Raw genomic sequence first — 22051 nt, 5'->3', positions numbered from 1 at the left:
AGACGTACGAACTGGCGAATTTTAGGAGTTATGCACTTGCACGTGATAGCTATAACGTTAACTCCGGCCAGTTCGTACATTAATATCGGGTAATTCCAGCCGGCATCATAAATTTGGCCTGAATTAACTCTTTAAATGACTCAAACTACATTCCAGGGAAATTGCCAATGAAGTCATTGAAAATAACAAATCCGCTTATTTTAACAAAAAAAACCAACTATAAATTTTCGTTTCTTGGATTTTTTTTTTTTATTGAAAAAAAGGTGAAAACTTATTCGCCACCCGTTATTTGTCACCGGCCATTTTCACGTGTTAGTGCATAGCTTAATTCAAAATTTTATAGATAGACGTGAATTTGATTGGATAGATTATTTTTTTTAAAAAAAAAAAAGAATTGTAATCTTCTCATTCCTTTTAGTTACCGCTTTAGCAAGGTGAGAAATTCATTTACCTAATAAAAATCTTTCATCCATTACAGAATTTATTTAAATATATTAAAAAAATCTTGTGTGCTGCATTGGATTTATTTGGAGCTCTTTCTGTAAGAAGCATACGTTTTAAATATAGTCTACATTAATTTATAGTAATTTATCTTTCTTAAACTGCAAAGGAATCATTTATGAAAAAATTGATACCCTTATGCAGCCATTATGCTGCTTGACTCGCTCACTAAAAATGTTAATAAGAGCGATACTCATGATGGCTTTCTTTTTCTTTTTTTTTTCTTTATTATATCCATCATTGGACTATGATATTTTACTTTGATCAATTAGAATATTATAATAACCTTAGCTTTTGAGGACATAATCTGTTCTTATATTCATCAAAAAGACAAGATGGTTAGAATTTCAGTTTTGGTATGTTAAATTGATTTCTTTTTAACATATTTCGCGTGATTATGGATTAAATGTTTCATTTAATTAATAATTATTATTTGTTTTAGAACGATTGTCTTAATAACATTGTTAATGCTGAAAAACGCGGCAAACGCCAAGTTCTTGTTCGACCTTCTTCGAAGGTCATTGTCAAGTTCTTGCGTGTAATGCAAAAGCACGGTACATAAATATTTTATATTTGAATTTTAAAAATCATCGGAGTTATAACTGGATAAAAGTCACTTTTAATTACTCTAGACTTTTGTTTTTTAATACTTCGAGAGAATAAAGCCAAATACTTACACGCCAGTATCTATTATTGGTCATAAATATTTTGGTGTTTAATATTTGGTCACATTAAACAAAATATATACTTAAATATTATTAATATGTTTTTTTATATATATATATATATATATTTTGAATATAGAATATATTGGCGAATTTGAGGAAATTGATGACCATCGTTCTGGTAAACTCGTTATTCATTTAAATGGTCGCTTAAATAAATGTGGTGTTATTTCTCCTCGTTTCAACATTAAGTTAGATGAGATTGAAAAATGGGTTAACAATTTATTACCATCTCGTCAATTCGGTTATTTAGGTAAGCTTTAATAATATATCATTCTTTATTAAAAATATATTATTTGTTCTAATTTTAATTTGCTTAGTGTTAACAACAAGTGCTGGTATTATGGATCATCATGAAGCCAGACGTAAACACACCGGCGGTAAAATTATTGGTATGTAATACCTTAAATTTAAATCTCATTTTTCCCTTGATTATGCTAACTTTATTTTCTTAATTGAAGGTTTCTTTTATTAATTGATTTGGCAGTCAGCTTATTTTCTGGTATTACAAAATATTTTATTTTAATTGTTTATTAATTAAACTAAACGCACAGTGCGTGAATTACATATTCTGTAAAATTTATGAACATTTGTATTATGCATAATTAAAATTTATATGTACTGTATACACCAGATTAAAAAAGCGGATAAATGATTTGAAAATTAGCCCACAAAAATAATATTTATTAAAATGTTCTTTTACTTCTTTTATTAAACTTTTTTGATAAATTTAAAAATATTATAGACTTTTTATTTAATTGAGAATTGGTTCAATCATCGCAAAACTGATCAGGCAAATTTAATTTCGAATCCTCTAAATATCCTGGGATATTATCACTTTTCATATTGATAATATCTTTAAGTGCCTGCTCAATAATTTTAACTCCTTGCATTAATTCTTCTTCAGTAATACTTAACACAGGAGCGAGGCGGATAATATTTTTATGAGTGGGTTTTGCTAACAACCCTCGTGATTTGAGTAATAAGCACAGCTGCCAAGCTGTCTTGTCCGACTTGGTTTCATCAATTACTAGAGCGTTTAATAAGCCCTTTCCCCGTACAGTTTGGATTAATGGAGAATCAATCTTGCGAAGGGCTGAACGGAATTTTTCCCCTAACACAGCTGCTTTCTCTACAAGACTCTCTTCTTTAATTACTTCCAGGGCTGCAATCGCAACCGCACAACCCAACGGATTTCCTCCATACGTTGAACCATGTTCACCAGGTTTAATGCATAACATAATATCCTTACTAGTAAGGACTGCTGATATTGGGTAAACGCCGCCTGAAAGTGCTTTACCAAGTATGACAATATCCGCTCGAACCTCGTCATGTTCTTGACAAAGCAACTTACCCGTACGAGCTAAGCCCGTTTGAACTTCATCAGCAATTAATAAAATATTGTGCTTTTTGCATAAATCGTATGCTTTTTTTAAATATCCATCGTCTGGGACGATGATACTGTTGATAGTAAATTGAAATGTTAAAATATATATACATTGAAAAAATTCATATAACGGATAAAAAAATAGTCTTTTACTTACCCAGCTTCACCTTGAATTGGTTCTACTAAAAAGGCAGCTATATGAGGACCATGTGCCTCAAAAGCATCTTCTAAATCCTTAATAGAATTATAATCCACACTACGTCCAGTAGCAGGACAAACTGGTCCTACACAGGGCATGTAAGGCCCAAAGCCTTCACGTGCATCTGAATCAGTTGACATGGAAATAATTGTCGTTGTTCTACCGTGAAAATTATTCCTGCAGGAGACCACAATAGCTTTATTTTTTGGAATTCCCTTTTTGAGATATCCCCATTTACGTGCAAGTTTGATTCCTGTCTCGACTGCTTCAGCACCAGTGTTCATTGGCAAGACCATTTCATAACCAAAATACTAAATAATAAAATGCAAAGAATTAAAAAGGCCCTTATAAAAAAGCCGTAAATCAAAATTTTTTTTAATACCTCAGTTATAAATTTGGCATATCTACCGAACACGTCATTGTAAAATGCCCTAGAACTCAAAGTTAGCTTTTGAGCTTGGTCACAAAGAGCTGCAACTATCTTTGGATGACAATGACCTTGGTTCACTGCCGAATAGGCACACAAAAAGTCCATATATTTGTTGCCTTCTGGGTCCCAAACATACGCACCTTGAGCCCTGGAGAATACCACAGGCAATGGATGATAGCTAAAAAAAGTCAATTTTCCTTAATAAAAAAATATATAATAATACGACGCGATTTTATTGACTGAAAAATTGGAGTTCAATTTGATTGGTAGATTTATAAACATTCATATGTCACGTGATTACTAAATACAGTTATAAAGTAAGTTAAAAAAGTACTAACTTGTGAGCACCATATTCGTATTCAAGTTCAATAACTTTTTGACTAAGTTGAGTTGACATAGTATTTCTTTTTTTTTCGTAAATATATTATTTCAAAGGATGGAAAAAAAAACTATGGAAGTAAAGACATTTTTATATTTGTTAAATGTGATATGATCGTGTACACTATTATCACACCGCTTAGACGCTTAGCAGTTAAAGGCCGTTCCGTCATCCCGCAGCATCACAACGTGAAAGATTGTTTTAAAGTTTCCCCTGAATTTTTATTCCCACGCTTAATTAACATGCCCATTTGAATTTGGTAAAGAGGCGATGAAGTGGGCGTGGATCGTTACACCCCAGCCCTCAAACAGGTGACGTTCTTGCTAGCTAATTTTGGTTTTTTTTTTAAATCTAGTTAACCTAGTTTTACAAATTATGTTCGTGATCGACGAGGTGACCCATAAAAAAACCACTGCGGATTGATCAATTCTTATCTGACTTTTAACAGTAGTTTTAGTTTCTATCTGAAGTTTGAAACATGTCATTTCCGTACCGCGTTCCTTTACCAGATGCTAATAACCTTTCTCTAGGTCGAGAATCAATGACTAGGATAGCATCTGTCTTAGCAGGCTCCGATAACCTAACAACGGGAATTCAAGATGTTCAATATTTAGCTAATATTGATATACCAGATATTGAGGTACTTTTTTTGTTTATAATTTAGAGAATCTCCGATGAGCATGAGAATTAAAACAATTTTTGGGAAAACTTAGAATGTACGTCCTTTACTTGACCATAGTGGTTTGTCAAGATATGAAGCTAATAAAGCTCTCGTTGAAGAATTGGGAGAATCATTTGTAAGAATGATTGATAAAGAGTTTTGGAATGTCGAAAAGTGAGCGTATTAATAGATTTTTAAATATTGACTGATCCAAAAATTATTAAATGTTATTTACCTTTATAATCTAATTATAATTTTTAGATTTAATGAATTTATAAATATTGCTTCACAATTTATGTTTATGAAGGAAATACGAAAGGCAGTGTTGACTGCTTGTGTTAAATATCATGACCGAATAAGTTCGGAAATGTATGATTGGCTAGTGAATGATCCGAATATTGTTGATGTAAGGGCAATATCTACTTTTTAAGAGTCAAGTCTGGGTTTGATATTATTTATTTATTTCACATTGTCAAAGTAATAGGAGGCACCAATGAGTATCAAAAGGGAATTATTCGCTCGCGATAAATCACTGTTCAGGCTCTATGTGACACCAATTTTTGAAGAATATTTGAAAGATCAAAGTTTATATTTTTTAAGCAGAGAAATGAGAGGCACTAATATTAATGAAGTTTTAGATTTCAGGTTTGTTATATGTTATAATATGCATTATAACAGTAATTATACGATCTAATCATTACTTTTTCTTTCTAATCATTATTTTTTCTTTCTGATCGTTATTTTTTCTTTCTGATCGTTATTTTTTCTTTCTGATCGTTATTTTTTCTTTCTGATCGTTATTTTTTCTTTCTGATCGTTATTTTTTCTTTCTGATCGTTATTTTTTCTTTCTGATCGTTATTTTTTCTTTCTGATCGTTATTTTTTCTTTCTGATCGTTATTTTTTCTTTCTGATCGTTATTTTTTCTTTCTGATCGTTATTTTTTCTTTCTGATCGTTATTTTTTCTTTCTGATCGTTATTTTTTCTTTCTGATCGTTATTTTTTCTTTCTGATCGTTATTTTTTCTTTCTGATCGTTATTTTTTCTTTCTGATCGTTATTTTTTCTTTCTGATCGTTATTTTTTCTTTCTGATCGTTATTTTTTCTTTCTGATCGTTATTTTTTCTTTCTGATCGTTATTTTTCTTTAAATGATGTTTAGAATGAACAATAAGGGTCTCCAAGATATAATAGACATGATTGGTGAAAACAACATATTATTTGATGAAATGCTAAACCTCATCAGAATTTGGTTTAATGACAACGGGTGGCCTAGGATTTGTTCCTTTAGGTTTGATTTTTTCATGGGAATGCAAAAGGCGGATCGAATTCAAGTAAATATTATTATCAAGTAAAGTGACTTATAATTGCATGAATTAATGTCGATCTATATTTTGTCTATAAAAAATAGATGTGTAAACGAGACCATTCGTTTAATTTTATTTGGTACGTAAATTCCGGAATAAGAAAAGGATTCGATTCAAATCGTATAAATGAGTTAATAAGCATGTACAACAAAGCTAAAAAAACTGCTTCCAGAGACATAATGTAAGTTATACATTGTTTAATTTTAAATTTATGTTAATAAATTAGTCAATTTATCAATTTACCAGTGAACTCGCGATGGTTTTTCAAGATCCTCTTGTTGTAAGCGTTTTTTCTGCCCGAATAATCGAAATTTTGCGAAAATATGTTGATAAATCATCAGAAAGAATTCCATTGCGACTTGTCACTAACATAATGCAAATGATCACGGTTGTTATGTTTTTCACTGTTTGAGCAATTTAAGAACGTATGCGAGATTTCTTTTTCTCATTAATTTTCTATTTTTCAATAAAATATGTAGAAAGAAAAAGAAACTTCGACTCTTAAATGGTGTACTTCCATGCTGCATTTTGGGTCTAATGCATTTCGAATGATATTTAGCAAAAATTATAATTTACCAGATCTCGATGAAAAAGAATTTTATGAAGGTTTTTATAGACATTTATTATTTATGATGGTCGATGATAGACAAAGGGAAGCAAAAGAGAATAACAGAGCCCGTAAAGATAAGACGCAAGATGTAATTGATACTCAAGAAATACCGATCACACCTACTTGGATATCGTTTAGCGAAGCTGAAACTCATTTATTAGGACGAAGTGATGTTGCTAGAAAGGTATTTTGTACAAGTTAATTAAGTAAATTAATATTTTACACATATATATATTATTATTTAATAATTATGTAGATTTTTTGTCAATACATTGTTGAGCGAACTGATAAAGGTGATCCGGTTGCGGTACATCGATGTCTACCATTTATATATGCATCATTACCTCGTAATGATAATGATTTCATGCATTTAGAAATGTATGAATCCATGTATCAATCAATTGTCACTATAATTATTAAATCGCATAGAGTTCGTGTACTTTGTTCTGAAAGATGGAGATCTGTCATAACTGATTTAATCAATATTACACCTTGGAGATTAAGTATACAAGAATTAGTTGTAAAATTATTCATAGAATTTTATAGTGATGAAGTTGCAAATCAATTAACGACTTTGGGGTGTGTGGAACGGATGAAATTAGTGAGAGAATGGGCTGAAAGAATGTGTATCACTGGAGTAAACATGAAGGTAAGTAATTATCTATATATACATATTTGATTCCAAAATATTCATTCATTCTTTCTTTCTTTCTAGACTGGTGATGTCAAAGCACTCAGACATAAGTATTTACTTATGATATTTAGATCTACACAGGTTGTAAGTGGAATCTATTCTATTAGACCCGATGTTTGTCCAGTTTTATGGGAAATCGCTTTTCAAGGAAATAAGGATGTTAATTTGAACGCAAAAGATGCAAGAGCGTTATTAGAAATGTATTTATAAATTTTTAATTGAATAAATCTATTATAAGTGAAAGATATAAAACAAGATTAATATATCTACAAAGAAACTTTACAAGCCTTGTTGGATTTGGATTTATATTGCTTAATGGAATTGTAACAAGCAAGGACAAAAAATATATTATTTATTTATTTATGATTGAAACATCCCTTCAAGCTTTAAATGATCAATAGGTTAACAAGATAGCCAATAATTGAAAAATTTTCCTGATTATTATCCTCTTTCTTCTAAGATTTATCCCTCTTCTTTCTTACTTTCTTTTTCTTGAGATTGGTCAGGTTTAGGAGAAGGAATGTAATCGTAGTTCCATCCATTTAATGGAGGGGTCTCTGTAGGAATTTTCATTTGGCCGGGAAACAACATGGTTTTATTACCAAGCTGAGCCGATAAAAATAAATTTTTACTTATTTGCTCAAGTTGCATATTCGCTTCATTTAACATTCTATATTTTGCTGCCAGTTCTTTACTTTTCGCTTCACGTTTATTACGCAAGTATAATTGCCAAGCTCTTTCAATAGTTTCGTGTCTTTCAAGATCTTCCTCTGTGAAATGTGGTAAATCTGTTTTAGGGGATTCATAAAGGATACGTTTAATAACTTCATAACGAGTATCGGTAATGTTATAATTTGTTGCTCCAGGTGTCCCCGACGGTGGTCCTCGTGGTTTTTTGCTTGTATCTGCACGAAATAAAAGCTTTCGTGCTATTGAGGTTGGTAAGGATGAACGAGGAAAGTATATCATGACTAAGTTTTAGATGTTAATAATACATTATTTTAATTGGCTGATAAACAATGGTGATCACGAAGTCTTAACTGAAGTGGATTTGAAAAATTCTGTATATTATAATGGCGCAAGCACTTTTACGCTTATGTTGTTATATAATTAGGGACGATTTTGGTCCAATTATTGAGGTATTTAAATTACATATCTCGAAAATATCTTTGCACCCTTACTCAAATGATTCTTATCCATTATAGGAAGTGGCCAAAGTGTTATTACAAAAAGGTCGACTTCCATTAGTATCTATTTCTAAATTTTCAAAACAAAGTGTATCTAAGACTCGTGAATGTCTCTTTGTGCTAATTCAACATAATTTAGTATATTGGGCAGAAACTAGAGAAGGTTCACGTAATTCAATTCATTATTCTATTGATCAAAATGAAGTTTTAGCAAGAGTTAATTTTGGAATTTATATAAAATACGCAAATGAATGGGTTAGACATAGGGTACATTGATTTGATTTATGTTAATATGTTCACTTATTTGTGAAGAATTATATCTATTATTATTTTATTTATGGTAATAGGGAGCTGATGAGATTACTTATTATATGCTGTTAAATGGTAAGGGAACGTTCAATGGATTCATCGAAGATCGAAATATATCAAAGAGAACGAACAGTGAGTAAATCAAATATTTATTATATTAATTTTTTTTTATGCTCGTCCTTTAAATTTATTATCATACTTTCATTAATAGAATACAAAGAGTTAAAGATGACGTTTAAAAAAATTGTGGAAAGACGTTATCTTACACCAGTAAGAATAACAGATTCAAAATCTGCCCAGGATAAGGCATCAGAGGCTGAACAACGCGAATTAGCAAAAGTCACCAATTTTATTCCCACGAAAAAACAAATGGCTGAAGTGAAAGCTAAACTCGCGGCTGTAACTGATGATGACAGTGTTGCAACAGGATCGGTGAGACTAAGCTAATAATATTAATAGTATTGTAATTTGATTTTTATTTTCATATTTATTTATTTTCCTTATCCTAATTTTTAGAAACGTAAAATCAATTTTGATAGTATTGAACGACCAACAAAGGTTTGAATTTTTGTTTAAATATATTTTTTTTTACATATATATATAAATTACTTTCTAATCCATTTGAATTTACAGCAACAAAAAGGAGATGATCCAATTGATGTAAGTTATAAACAATTGAATTCGTTGACTCTGTTTTTGTTAACAAAAATCTTATCTTTTAGGAAAATCAATATTATCGTGTAAATTATGAAAAATTTAATGCTAAATCGAGAAACAGAGTAAGTGAAAGCATATATTGATTAGCTGTTATAATTATTTTTTCTGAAATAATTTTAATATTTGGGTGCTACAGCAAATTGTTGAATTTGTTAAGGCTCAAATTAATCAATCTGCAAGTATTATAGCGAAAGTAGTTCTTGACATTGTAGATGATGAGAAGCCAAATGATGTGGAATCATGTAAGAATAAAATAAAATTATCTTGATTTATCTGTGTCCTTGAAATAAATATACGTATTTATATGTATTTTAAATATGTTAGATGCAATATCAGCTCAAAGAATTATTAGGAGTGTTCCCATTGAAAAGACTGATTTATTTAATCAACAAATGCAAAGTGCAAGAAGAGGAGTAACTCGCGAAATTCTCATTAAACAATATTTGGATTATCTTGTGGAATATGATGATATATTACGTAAAAAAGATGAGAATATGGGTGGAATGTATATTATTCGATATAATGAAATTTGTGAATCATTGAAAAAAGAGATTTTTGAAGATGTCATTATGGAAAAATATGGATTTAAAGGAGTGAGAATTGTCAGACTCTTATACGAAAAAGGCAAATTGGATGAAAAAGCAGTAAGTTTTTTAATTTGTACAATTTGTACCTCATCAGTTTTTTAAAACTAAATATTTTATTTTTTTCAGATTGTTAATTTAACATTGATGAATCCTTTAGAAGTTCGCCAAAAGCTTACAGAATTAATGAGCGGGGGTTTTGTACAAATACAAGTAATTTATCAAGCTGTCAAGTTCATAAGAAATTTATATTTGTTATTAACTAAATACGTGAATCTTTTTACAGGAAGTCCCACGATCGGCAGATCGAGCACCATCAAGAACATTTTATCTATGGGATATAGATTACAAAAAATGTTATGATGTATTGTTGAATAATTATTATCAAACACTTGCTAATATACATCAAGTGAGATTTGATTATGAATCGGGAGCATCAAGACTCCTAGAAAAGAAAGAAAAAGAAGATGCATTACGACAATTGAATAAGAGCTCTAATATACAATTATTGAATGAAACAGAAAGGAAAAAATTACATGAATTGGAGCAAATATTGACCCAATTGGATACTGTACAATTGAGAATTGTGCAAAATATTATGTTGTTTAGAAAATATAAATAAAAAATCGGGGATAATAAAATCACTGTTGTCATGCTAATAATAACTATTATATCAATAAACTAATAATGATTAATTATTAACTGAATTTAGAAAAATTGCCTCATTCTCAATTAAACCTTAGATCTGGTCCAAAAAACTATTGTTATTTAGTGACTTTTTTGTTCGTATATATGGCGCAAAGTTCTGTAATAACGATAAAAACAACGATCAAATATTTTATGAAAGAAAATACATTGCATTAATTTTCATGTGTATTTTTGTCTCAGAATTTATGCATTGTTTCTCCTCGGTATTTGTACATCATTCCACACCTTCTATACCATATGCTATACCACCTACCACACCATCTATCATTCGATCTTCTGTACCACTTTCTGTATTACCTATAATATGTATTGAAAGATCTAAACAAGGTGTTACATTCAACAAAGAGTTATTTGCATTAATTGGAGGTATTTGTATTCTGTTCATTTGCACTAGGAAATCATTGGTACAATTTATTCTTGTATTAGTTGTAATGAGGCAAACTACAAACTATAAACAACTATTTTCTTTGTAATAGGAGCTTGAAGAACCAATTAGGTTCAGAGAAAGAAAGACAAGAAAGTAAAGCAAAGAAATTCTGGCAAAGTTGAAAGAACAGGTATATCGTTTTTCTATTCTCTGAATTTCATTGTTCTAATAACTCTTTTTTTTCCACTAATATAGAAAGAAGTAAATGAAGTAAATGAAGCAATTGAAGTAGTAAATGAAATAAATGAGGTAAATAAAGATAAATAAATAAAGAAATTTATAATGGTAAATAGATTAATATCAATTTTCTGAATTTTAATATGCTTAATAAGTTACAATAAAAATTTTTATGATCTTAAATCTAGTTTCTATTTGATTTTTAAAACTTAATCATTTTATCCTTAAACTGCTTATTCTGTTAAAATTCTGATAATTATTCAGTTTGATCAAATTCCATTTCACTTATTATTGTAAAAATTCTTACAATCTATTTGCATAAAGTGTTAATTCTTTATTATAAAAAGTAAGGCATATATTTTAGAATTTTAAATAATATTAAAAAAATTTAAACTTATTTTGTAACCAATTTTAATCATTTTAAGGGTTTGAAATTTAAATGTACTTGCATTTGAACACACTCTTATGATATAAGTTAAAAATGAAGTTTTAAGCCCTTTTTACTATAGTAAGTAATTTTGTAGAGAAAACAAAAATACATACATAACTGATAATATGAGTTTATTTATAATACAAATCATTTATTGTATATTTTCCATATTAATTTGAATTTTCAGATCTAAATTACATTTATTAGGACCCCGGATATCTAATATAAAGGTCATAATGGACTTTTGGCCAAAAACACCCCTTTTTGCTGAAACTCAAAAAATCGTTTTTTGTAAATATCTCAGCATCCAGTAATTCAATTTTAATGAACTTTTTTTTATTTTGTAGCCCTCATTTAGCTCTACAATTTAAAAAAATGTTCATCAAAATTGGACCACTGGATGCCGAGATATTTACAAAAAACGATTTTTTAAGCCCTCCTGAAAAATGGGCCAATCTGCCGAAAGTGTGACTTATGACCTGTTTTGGAGATATCCGGGGTCCTCATTTATTTAAAAAAATCAGAAATTTTCCAATATCACATGATAAAATGATCAGCATTTTTATTATATAAAAATTTCCAAAAAAAAGTGTATTCAAAATGCAAATTTTAATCCCTTATTTTAATTTCAATTATACGTAAAATTAGATTTATCCATTTTGAAATATTTTTATATTTTTCCATCCAAGTCTTTTAGTTTATATGTTCCATTTTCAAATATTTCATGAATTTTGTATTGATTATATTTTCTTGTAAATTTCATGAATTCCAATATTTTTTTGGATGACTTGAAGTTGTCAAATATACATTTTTTTTTTATTTTATAAAGAGTACTATTACAAATAAAAGTAACTTAATATGTAACTAATGTAAGTATAAAAAACTAATATATGTGTTTAGATCTCAAACTATTATCCCATACTGGAACAAATTCCATGTTACAGAACCTCACTCTTTGATAAAGAGGATGGCTACATCTAGGTGAAACTATACTGCCTAAGATAATTCAAATGCATTGGGTAAAAAAAAAAGAATCAACTGGGGTAAAGCAGGACCCCGGACATCACATATATAACTCACATTTGAGTTTTAGCAAATTCAATCAAAATTAGGTTAAACTCATAATTTTAGATAAAGCAAATTGATTGAAAATTAATTAATAGTTATAATTATGAGTTTTAGCAAATTGTATTAATTTTACAAAGTCATATTTTATATTTGAGCAAATTGGTACTTTTTTTTAAATTTAACTTATCCTTTTTTTTTAACTTTATAAATAATATTTTTAAAAATATTAGTTTCGGGGTCCGGGTTATATTTTGGCCAAAATTAAGTAGAATTCCGGCCAAAATTAAGCATAATGCGGGCCAAAACCCGTCCGTTTAGTTTCGCAACATTTTATTTTTTAATAATTATTTATTTAATTTATTATTTTTATTAATTATTATTTTATCTATAATCTACATATTTTAATTATAAAAATTGGCAGTTTAATTTATATTAATCATTTATTTTTTTATTGATAATAAAAGAAAAGATTATTAACTCATATTTTGAGTTTTAGCAAATTAGTATAGATTTGAAATGTGATAATTTGATTTTTAGCAAATTAGGTCTATTTTAGCAGGAGCAAAAAGTACTTAAATTCATGCAGATCAGTTATGAGTTATATATGTGATGTCCGGGATTCTGGTAAACCTTCTTCAAACCATAGGGCTTAGAGTAGAAATAAAAAATTAAAATATTTTATAAAACCTAAAAATAATCTAAAATTAGTAAATCTAACTAAAGATTAGACAATTTTTGTAATAAAGTCAAATCTCTGCTAAAACCTTCTTGTTAGCTTTATTACCACCACCCTTACTTTTTAAGCAATTCTTTGCTTTCTTCTGAATATTTGAGTTCTTTAACTAGTTATCATTTTTAGTAGCTTTTATTGAGGAATATTTTTTATCCTTTTTTTTAGACTTATTGTTTGAAGCATGATGACATTCTACTTCTACACAATTCTAATGCAATGTCATTCTGTACTATAGCCTGATTGATGAATGAAATTTTGTGTTACTTATAAACAAATAACTCATGTTATCATTATCAAATTTGTGTTAAATATATTTATGCAAATAAAACTTTTAAAGATAATTTTAATAATTTTAATAAATAAATAAATAAAAGATAAATCTAATTGTAACAGCCTGTTATACGTCTTATTTGTAACAACTCCCAATTTTATCCAATTAAAATTTAAGATCGGGTGTAATGTAAACAAAAACAAAAGATCAGTTGTGTAACTAAGACAAAAGAATTTTTTAAAAAATTTCAAGAAACTGCTTATAACTTAAAATTTTGTCTATGAAACTGTCTTAAGTACATTAAGTAAAAGTTTTCCAAATTAAATTTTGCATATAAAAATTTTATTTGTGAAACACATATTAAATTTATTATTAAAAAAAAATAAAAAAAGGATGTTACAAATAAGATATGTAACAGGCTGTTACAAATACATTTTTTCATAAATAAATAATAATAATTTTAATAAATAAATATAATTTTAATAAATAAATAAATATGATTTTAATTATGATTTTAAGAAATAAATAAATATACAATGATTTCAGTAAAATAATAAATATACAATAAATACATTCGCTTTATTAAAAATATTGTAAAAAATTATTTGTTTGAATTGTTTTTGATTGTTGTCTACAATGAAAAATAAAAAGAATCTTAGCCAAACTGCTGCCGCAATTAGACAACGTAAAAGAAGAGCTGCAGAATCACTTGATGAACGTAAAACTTGTCTTACTAATGACCGTAAAAATAAGCGAATAAAAAGGTCTTTAGAAACTTCAAATCAACGTGAAGCTCATTTGAATAGAAACCGAGCGCAGAAGTAATATGAAAAACAATGAAGAGTTTTGAAAAATGCTGATGAATGGCTTAATTGTTAGGATGATAAACGGCATACTGATATTATTCAACCTCTTTCCGAATCTGACTGTGAGTTTCTGCAAAAATTTTGTGATAAAATGAACAAGCTGGAACATAAAATTTGTCTCGTGTGCAATGAACATTTTCCTTCAATTAATCTCATTTTGGGAATGTGTTGTCGCTGCTACAGTGATAAAAATGAGATAAAAAAATTCTCGCAAACTTTCCAATCATATCAGTTTATTATCTTCACGGAGGCCAATACGCCTACAGTGGGAATGTGATAAACTTTCTACAGGATATAGGAGAGTTTGTATCTCACCTTTCACGACACCTTTCAACGTTAGATACACTTATTATCCGTCGCAGTTCTGCTGAAAGTTCAACATCATTCAGGGATTTTACAGTTCATCGTGACAAAGTTAGAAAAGCACTTTGTTGGCTGAAAAGAAACAATCGATACTATGCCAATATTATTATTGATGACAATGTATTGTGTACGTTGCCTGACGAAGGATCTATTGATTATTTACTTTCACAAGTTCGTGATGCTGAGAACAGGCTCCATCATGTTGATTACAAACTTCATGATGCTGATCGTTTAGATAGTGAAACTGATGATGCCCTTGCTCATATGCAGTCTGAATCTGGTTCTGTTATGTGGCCAAACATAGATGATACTGCTATTAACGAATTTAATATGCCTGGGTATATTGCTCGTGCCTTTCCAACTCTATATCCAACAGGTAGTGCAGACCTTTGAGCAGAACATATCAGGGACGTTAAACTGGCCAAATACTTCTAGCATTTACTCAAATATAAGGATGGAAGGTTTGCTCGTCATCCCCGATGGTGATACTTTGCCTTAAATTTTCACATGCATTAGCGTACCTTACAGGAAGGAAAATTTATGTTAAGCAAAGTCTAAATGGTAGTCAATTGATGGTTGGGGATATTCAGGAAATGATGAAAGATGATAATCATATGGCAGATCGTGTCATGCATTTTGGTGAGGGTTTGCGTGGCACTAGACAATTTTGGCAAAAATGCAGCTCTGAATTATATGACATGATTAAGCAGTTGGGGCAAAAGGGATGATATTTTTTACTTTTAGTGCAGCCGACATGCATTGGCCAAATCTTTATTAATTAATGCCTCATGGAGAAACTGAAAACCCAATTGATGTAGAATCGGATGAGGATCGGTGTAAGCATCGATGTCAAGATTTGATTAATAACCTGCATATCGCCACCTGGTTTTTTGACAAACGTTTTGAGACATTTTTGAAAACCGTTTTGATTCCTAAGTGGAGATTGGAAGACTATTGGTATAGGTATGAGTGGCAACACCAAGGTAGTGTGCACGTCTATGGAATAGGAATAATGTGAGATGCGCCTTTGTTTGATTGGGATAATATGAAAGATAATGAAGATGAGATGTCCAGGATTTTGTCGCATTTTGACTTATTGGTTACTATGATTAATCCATGTCCTGATGCTCCTGTATTTGTTTGCCATTCTTGTTAAAAAGCTAATGATGAATTATGTGATGACTTACAGATCATATTGAGCTAGTTAATAAATTACAGAAACATACAAGATGTAGTCCTTCATACTGTCTTAGGACTAAAAATGGTCAGCAGTATTGTAGATTTGGTTTCCCTAAAGATAATGTTGAACATAGTTTTATATATGAAAATGATCGTGGACAACCAGAGCTGATTACGTCAAGAAATGATCCTTATGTTAACTCTCATAATCACGTTCAGCTTCAAGGTTGGCGTGCGAATGTTGACCTTAAACCAGTTCTTAATATTCATGCTACCCTTCAGTACATCGCTAAATATGCTACAAAGTCAGAACCATGTTCTTCATTTTCAGAAATTCTAAATAAGATTCTTTCTGAAAGTGATCCTTCTGGTTCTTCTTTTCCTTCATTTCAATGTTTATTGCTTCATACGGTTTCGGAACATGATTATTTTGCCCAAGAAACCTGTCATTTACTCCTTGGATTACCTCTATACCATTCCAGTTGTCCATTTGTTATTTTAAATCTTAATAATGAATCTCATCGGTGGCTTTGTGGAACTGGAATCAAAAATGTAATGCCAAATAGTGATGTTGGAAGAACGGAACGATCACCTTTGCAAAAGTACTGGGATAGACCTGTTGAATTAGAAAATCTCTCAATGTTTTAGCTCTATTTTGGATACAAGTTTTATAATGGTAAATGGAAAGGTTATACTCTATGTTCCCCATCAAAGCTTGGCTGACCTTTTTAATCACAATATTGCCAATTCAGAAAATGAATTTAAAGATATACTTGGTTCATCTGTTGATAAATTAGAAGATAAGTGTGATGACGATGAAGGCCAGCAAGAAGTGGATGAATCTAGAGATGATACATATCCGGATTGGATGGTATTAGCAGAAATGGGTCCAAATGCAATTATTGATAGTTCTTCTGATTTAGGATTACATGATGTTGATCGAAATAATAATTGGTTTGGCGGTGTCAGACATCGCTATCCCAACATAGATTCTATAGACTTAAACACTTTTATGCAGCAGTCTAGGATTGAAGATGATGTTAGTACAGTGAATTCTATTATAGTAGATTATCAAACATTGAATGAGAAACAAATGATTATTTTTAGAAGAATTGAAACACACTATAATGCTATTATTACAAACCATAATCAAGTTGAGCCACTCAGACTTATAATTATGGGTACAGCAGAAACCAGTAAATCTTATCTAATTAACGCAATTCAAGCATGTCTTCAAGAGATAGCTATAAATAATGGAGCTGAAACTTCGCCTGTGATTGTTCTTGCTCCTACTGGCATTGCTGCGTTTAATATTCATGGTACAATGATCCATTCAACTCTTTCAATTCTGATAAACAGTTCTGACCTTAGTATAGAGGGTGAATGACTGAAAAACCTACAAAAAAAATTGAATTGAGTGAATTATGTGATTATAGATGAAAGTAGACTCACATTTATGTGCAGCCTTTCCTGAACATCAAAATCAACCATTTTGTGGTCGATCGGTCATTTTAGTAGGTGATTTTGGTCAACTTCCTCTGATAATTGATGAGCCAATATATTCTAAGAAACCTAGACATGACTCACTGTCAAATGATGGTATGAATGTATACAACCAATTTTGAGAGGTATATCAGCTTGACGCAGTTCGCCATCAATCAGGGAATTCGCCTGTTTGATGCGATTACATTAACAATAGATGATTGAAGATACTTGCAATACGTTTTGATAATTCATCTACTATAGAAAACAATCAATTTATGGATGCAATACATATAACTCCTCAAAAGGTTGACGTTTATGAGATTAACCTTGCTAAACTCAAATCATTAAATGCTTCTGTCGCTAGAGTTCATGCTGTCCATACTGGTGGCAATGATGCTTCTAAGGCAGATTCTGATACTGCAAAAGGCCTTGAAGCACAATTATTGTTGTCCAAGGGTGCGCGGGTTATGCTTAAAGCAAATTTGTCTGTGGAAACAGGACTGGCAAATGGCTCAGTAGGAACAATTGATGATATATACCTTCTCTTCCAATTGCTGTTCTTGTAGAATTTGATAATTATAATGGTCCTGCAATTATATCTATCGAGGGTAACAAAGTTGTCTCCATTAAACCAAGATGGTAGCTTGTTCGTGTTTGCAAATTTCTTTCATACTTGCGTAGGCTATTACTATACATAAAAGCCAAGGACTGACGCTACCAAAAGCTTTTATAGATATTGGAAAGAAGGAATATTCTGCTGGTCTCAATATCATGGGTTAGTGCTCTGAAAGACATTCTTTTTAAGCCGTTTTCATTTGAAAGGATTTACCGAATTGGAAGTTGTGATAGAGTAAAAGAAAGAAAGAAAGAAGAAAAACGACTACTGGATTATATGATATTGTAATTAACATTAGACAAATTTTTTGCGTCAATTGTATAATTGTATTGAATTGTCTGTGGGAAAATTTTTTTATCGAAATAAATTGTAACATAAATTGGAAATTTGTAATGTATCACAATGTATGTTTTTAACTATATATTTTTTTTAGTAATACATTTTTTTTTGTTACATTTTTTTTTGTAATACATTTTTTTGTTACATTTTTTTTTGTAATACAATTTTTTTGGTATTTAATGTACAATTATTAACGATCATGTGATTATAATACTTCAAACGCTCCGTTTCCTAGTTGCTATCTAAAACTTATCCAGTATTCCAGTATCACCAGATTTCTTGTAGTGCTAGCTCATTTAAACTTATTCAAGCAGGTAAAGGAAAGAGGAAACTTGTGGCCACAGGTTTTCAAATGGTATTGACACTCTCTTCTTAACTTAAAAAAAGCACAATTTAAACTGAAGGATAAAAATACGGATAAGAAACTTTCCTTGACTAAAGCCACTAAAAATGATGACCAGTTAAAGAACTCAAATACTTAGAAGAAGGCCAAGAATTTCTCAAGGAGTAAAAGTGGTGGTAATAATTCTAACAAGGAGGTTTTAGCAGAAATTAGCTAATTAGTTTATCTTTAGTTAAGTTTGCTAAATAATTTATATTGTTTTTAGTGTTAGAATACTTTAATTTTTTTATTTTACTCTAGGCTCTTGGTTTTAAAAGGGGCTTGCCCTGGTTGATTCTTTATTTTTACCCAGTGCATTTAGGTTATTCTAGGCAGCGTAGTTTCACTTAGGTATAGCTCTACTCATTATCAAAGGGTGAGGTCTGGTAATATGGAAATGTTCCAGTATTAAATGATAATTCGAGATCTATACATACATATTAGTTTTTTTTACTTATGTACCGATTGTTGCTTAGAACACTTGAGGTAAATTTGAGAAGACAATATGTCATGACTTGGTAGATTCTGATATGAAGACAGATTCTATTGATGATTGTGATAATAAAGATCAGATAATAAAAAATATTTTTTTCTTGACCTGAAATGTGATAAAAAATTCTGTGATAATTGCAGTAGCACTGCTATAGGTGCTTTAGATTTTCCTGCCATTTCTCAAAGCCTGTCTGCCAGCAGTTATGTCCTTCAAGCGTATTTTAAAAACAATTTTTTAATTATCATTTAACATTTGATAACCCTATGATTTTTAATTTGAAAATTTGATATTTTGAATTTTTCAAGAATTAAGTTTAAATACCAACTTTAAACTTCTTGAAATTAATAAAGATTTTAAAGTAATTTATTTATATTGAATCATATAATATATTTCTATTTTTATTTAAGGAGTTGAATAAACAGGTTTTTAACTTGATTTTTTACTGGTTTTTGAAAAATTTAAAATATCAAATTTTCAAATTAAAAAATCATAGGATGGTCTTACAATTTTGCAATCAGCTATAATATGTTTTCTTCTTCACCGATCTTAGAATTTTTACTTAAAAACATATCAATATCCATAAGGTTTGTATAATTCAGTCATGGTTCCAATCTATGTCTTACGAACCTAGATTGAAAGAGCAATCAAAATTTGGTTTTAGGTCCATTTTGGCAAGAAATATTTAGTCAGGTTGATATTCATTTTGCATTCTTCTTTATCATTTATTTCGCTTTCTTCATCATCTATAGGTAATCCAAATGATCAATTAGATCAGCATTAATCTCTTTGATATAATTGTTGTATAAAGATGACTATGTAATAGTTCCATCTTTGATTCAGTCTTGATTTCAGTATTAAATGTGAAGAAGAACCTTCACTCAGCAAAACTCCTTCCATTGAAGGCCCTTACATATGAAATCTTCAAGTTCAGTAAGTCAATTCCAATATATTTTCAAAGGTAATTTCTCCATTCAGCCCAAATTATTAAAAGAATAAGATTCTTCACTTTTACCAGTACCGTAAATCCATCTTGGCACTTCTTTGTTAAGATTCAAGAAGACTTGAGAAGAATATGGTAGGTTTCTTGGACAGTCGGTAATGTCCCATTTTGCAATACTATGTAATAAAAGCTTTTGGGCTGGAGCAAGTAACATATTTTCTGGCTGACTTTTACTAAGGATTTGATGCAATACATCCAAAAAGGCTGATAATTATGGTGCTTGCATATTTTGCAACATATTGCAGCGCAGTATGTATACTTAGGATTGCTTTAAATCCACATTTGCCTGCCAACCCTGTAATTGAAGTCAACTATGTGAATTTATTTATGCATTAATCATTCCTTCTTGTTACAAGTTCCAGTTGTCCATTGTTATCATCTCACACAAATGTTCTTTGAACAATTTCTTTAATATATTTAAACTAGCAAATCTGATTTTCTTATGAATGAAAGCCTACATTAGGTATGTTATTGCAATTTATTAATCAAATCAATGTAACTTTGCTGGTCATCATTTAATTTAATTCATTGCTTTTCTTTGACACAGATGCCATTCAGGAATAGGCATATTGAGTCCTGGATTTATTGTGGTAATAAGATTGTCAAGATTAAGGAATTGAGTTGATGCCAAAAATCATTGTTCAATTAATTAGTTTAGCAAAATTGACTAAAATCAACTAACAAGCCGTAATCAATTAAAATTTGATTAAGTACACTCAATCAAATAAAATCGAATAATAAATATCAATTTTAGTACTTTATAGTCAATTATTATGACGAAAAAATGACTACCAAGAAATTTGTGGCTCTTATCATATGTAATATCACTAGCCAAATGTTTTGATGTGTATAAAGATTCAGTAGAACTATTTGCACATTTTGGAGGCATGTTAATGTTAAAAAAGTTTAACACTTCAAGTAGAGGAACGTGAAAGAAAAAACTTTTTTTACAAGGTAAACTAGTTACTATTTTAAGATCTAATCATGTTTATTTAACCAATTATATCATTTAATATTTTAATCGATTATAATTAGTCGAGTATTATGATTGATTATAGTACTTGATATAGTTGAGTCACTTGACTCAATCAACCATAATCGATTTTAATTTGATTGACTCAATTCCCTAGTCAAAATATTGTATAATTTCATTCATTTTGTTCTCATCTTCCTTTATCTGCTTCTATTCTATTGTAGGTGCATTTATTCTTTTTCTGATTTTATGCATGTGAACACTGCCATAATATTGTAATTCGAACTTAAACCACCAATTCTTCAAATCCTATTGTTTCTTATGAAAAAAAATGAAAAAACCAGTCATGATATGAGGATTATCCATGATATTTTGGTTAGATGGCATAAGCTGATAGAAATCAGCCCAATGCAAAATATTAAGCCATTTGGTCCTATCTGCTTAATCATATCCTTATAATCCAAATCACATGATTCTATTGGCTAAAGCTCTAATCAGTCTGGTCCTAATCCAGAAATCTGGACTGAAAATTTGAATTGGTCAGATCTAGGTTGATATTTCAACCCGGATCAAAATATTCAGTCCAGTTCAATCTGATTTTGGATTATAAATCTAATCCAGACTAAATTTTACAGATTATACTGAGACCCAAACCACAACATATTGTAAAGAAAAATATGAAAAATACGCGTATATCCTATTTTCATACCTTGTGCATTATAATATGATTGTCCATCCGTATTAAATAAAACTTTAATAATCAAATTATCACATTTTAAAAAAATGTAGAA

At 29.8% G+C, this 22051-nt stretch overlaps 6 protein-coding genes across 10 annotated transcripts; 4 read left to right on the top strand and 2 right to left on the bottom strand.

The window, feature by feature from the left end:
* Positions 1–167: 167 nt before the first annotated feature.
* Positions 168–1901, top strand: OCT59_008185 (the record flags this gene model as incomplete). Of its 2 annotated transcripts, XM_066142293.1 has the most annotated exons (7): positions 168–172; positions 419–434; positions 774–857; positions 944–1055; positions 1306–1479; positions 1560–1618; positions 1688–1898. In XM_066142293.1, 7 exons carry the CDS (start codon positions 168–170, stop codon positions 1703–1705), a joined length of 468 nt encoding a protein of 155 aa, XP_065999189.1. In that variant the 3' UTR covers positions 1706–1898. The 2 variants fall into 2 exon arrangements, with proteins under 2 accessions (XP_065999189.1, XP_025176215.1); XM_025310989.2 differs by lacking the exon at positions 168–172 and having other exon boundaries at positions 386–434; positions 1547–1618; positions 1688–1901.
* Positions 1726–3680, bottom strand: OCT59_008184. 3 transcript variants are annotated; one of them, XM_025331152.2, is made up of 4 exons: positions 3581–3680; positions 3195–3420; positions 2771–3123; positions 1726–2687 (listed from the first exon to the last, which is right to left on the bottom strand). In XM_025331152.2, the coding sequence occupies exons 1-4, from the start codon at positions 3637–3639 to the stop codon at positions 1997–1999; spliced, it is 1329 nt and encodes a 442-aa protein (XP_025176214.1). In that variant the 5' UTR covers positions 3640–3680; the 3' UTR covers positions 1726–1996. The 3 variants fall into 3 exon arrangements, with proteins under 3 accessions (XP_025176214.1, XP_065999188.1, XP_065999187.1); XM_066142292.1 differs by lacking the exon at positions 3581–3680 and having other exon boundaries at positions 3195–3243; positions 3383–3483; XM_066142291.1 differs by lacking the exon at positions 3581–3680 and having other exon boundaries at positions 3195–3442.
* A 407-nt stretch (positions 3681–4087) lies between these two features.
* On the top strand, positions 4088–7223 carry OCT59_008183 (uncharacterized protein). Its single transcript, XM_066142290.1, has 10 exons — positions 4088–4261; positions 4335–4418; positions 4590–4688; positions 4767–4927; positions 5445–5616; positions 5694–5830; positions 5896–6037; positions 6129–6443; positions 6516–6908; positions 6975–7223. Exons 1-10 carry the CDS (start codon positions 4100–4102, stop codon positions 7161–7163), a joined length of 1854 nt encoding a protein of 617 aa, XP_065999186.1. The 5' UTR covers positions 4088–4099; the 3' UTR covers positions 7164–7223.
* OCT59_008182 (mitochondrial 54S ribosomal protein mL40) lies at positions 7121–7937 on the bottom strand. The gene has a single exon (XM_025318407.2). The coding sequence runs from the start codon at positions 7920–7922 to the stop codon at positions 7416–7418; it is 507 nt and encodes a 168-aa protein (XP_025176212.1). The 5' UTR covers positions 7923–7937; the 3' UTR covers positions 7121–7415.
* Positions 7938–8026: 89 nt separating this feature from the next.
* Positions 8027–10455, top strand: OCT59_008181 (uncharacterized protein; the record flags this gene model as incomplete). The annotated part of the gene is made up of 11 exons (XM_066142289.1): positions 8027–8092; positions 8159–8407; positions 8488–8581; positions 8661–8881; positions 8966–9007; positions 9083–9109; positions 9172–9228; positions 9303–9408; positions 9491–9810; positions 9880–9963; positions 10037–10455. 11 exons carry the CDS (start codon positions 8027–8029, stop codon positions 10370–10372), a joined length of 1602 nt encoding a protein of 533 aa, XP_065999185.1. The 3' UTR covers positions 10373–10455.
* Positions 10456–10643: 188 nt separating this feature from the next.
* Positions 10644–11266, top strand: OCT59_008180 (uncharacterized protein; the record flags this gene model as incomplete). Of its 2 annotated transcripts, none has more annotated exons than XM_066142287.1 (3): positions 10644–11015; positions 11081–11170; positions 11251–11266. In XM_066142287.1, the coding sequence occupies one exon, from the start codon at positions 10644–10646 to the stop codon at positions 10929–10931; it is 288 nt and encodes a 95-aa protein (XP_065999183.1). In that variant the 3' UTR covers positions 10932–11015; positions 11081–11170; positions 11251–11266. The 2 variants fall into 2 exon arrangements, with proteins under 2 accessions (XP_065999183.1, XP_065999184.1); XM_066142288.1 differs by lacking the exon at positions 11251–11266 and having other exon boundaries at positions 10644–10862; positions 10935–11015; positions 11081–11242.
* Between the last annotated feature and the right edge of the window lie 10785 nt (positions 11267–22051).

This window comes from Rhizophagus irregularis, chromosome 16, assembly GCF_026210795.1.
Source record: "Rhizophagus irregularis chromosome 16, complete sequence".
NCBI classification, from domain to species: Eukaryota; Fungi; Glomeromycota; class Glomeromycetes; order Glomerales; family Glomeraceae; genus Rhizophagus; species Rhizophagus irregularis.
Note: the sequence above shows the minus strand (reverse complement) of the source record. Positions and strands in the feature narration are given on the sequence as shown.

What these genes read in the sequence shown, in the direction of transcription:
- OCT59_008184 (XM_025331152.2), bottom strand. Translation starts at nt 3,639, where the DNA reads ATGTCAACTCAACTTAGTCAAAAAGTTATTGAACTTGAATACGAATAT. An exon ending in ATGCCAAATTTATAACTGAG is followed by an intron (nt 3,124 to 3,194) that starts GTATTAAAAAAA and finishes TTTATTATTTAG; the next exon opens with TATTTTGGTTATGAAATGGT. An exon ending in CCAATTCAAGGTGAAGCTGG is followed by an intron (nt 2,688 to 2,770) that starts GTAAGTAAAAGA and finishes TACTATCAACAG; the next exon opens with TATCATCGTCCCAGACGATG.
- OCT59_008183 (XM_066142290.1), top strand. Translation starts at nt 4,100, where the DNA reads ATGTCATTTCCGTACCGCGTTCCTTTACCAGATGCTAATAACCTTTCT. An exon ending in TTGATATACCAGATATTGAG is followed by an intron (nt 4,262 to 4,334) that starts GTACTTTTTTTG and finishes GGGAAAACTTAG; the next exon opens with AATGTACGTCCTTTACTTGA. An exon ending in AAGAATTGGGAGAATCATTT is followed by an intron (nt 4,419 to 4,589) that starts GTAAGAATGATT and finishes ATGTTTATGAAG; the next exon opens with GAAATACGAAAGGCAGTGTT.
- OCT59_008182 (XM_025318407.2), bottom strand. Translation starts at nt 7,922, where the DNA reads ATGATATACTTTCCTCGTTCATCCTTACCAACCTCAATAGCACGAAAG.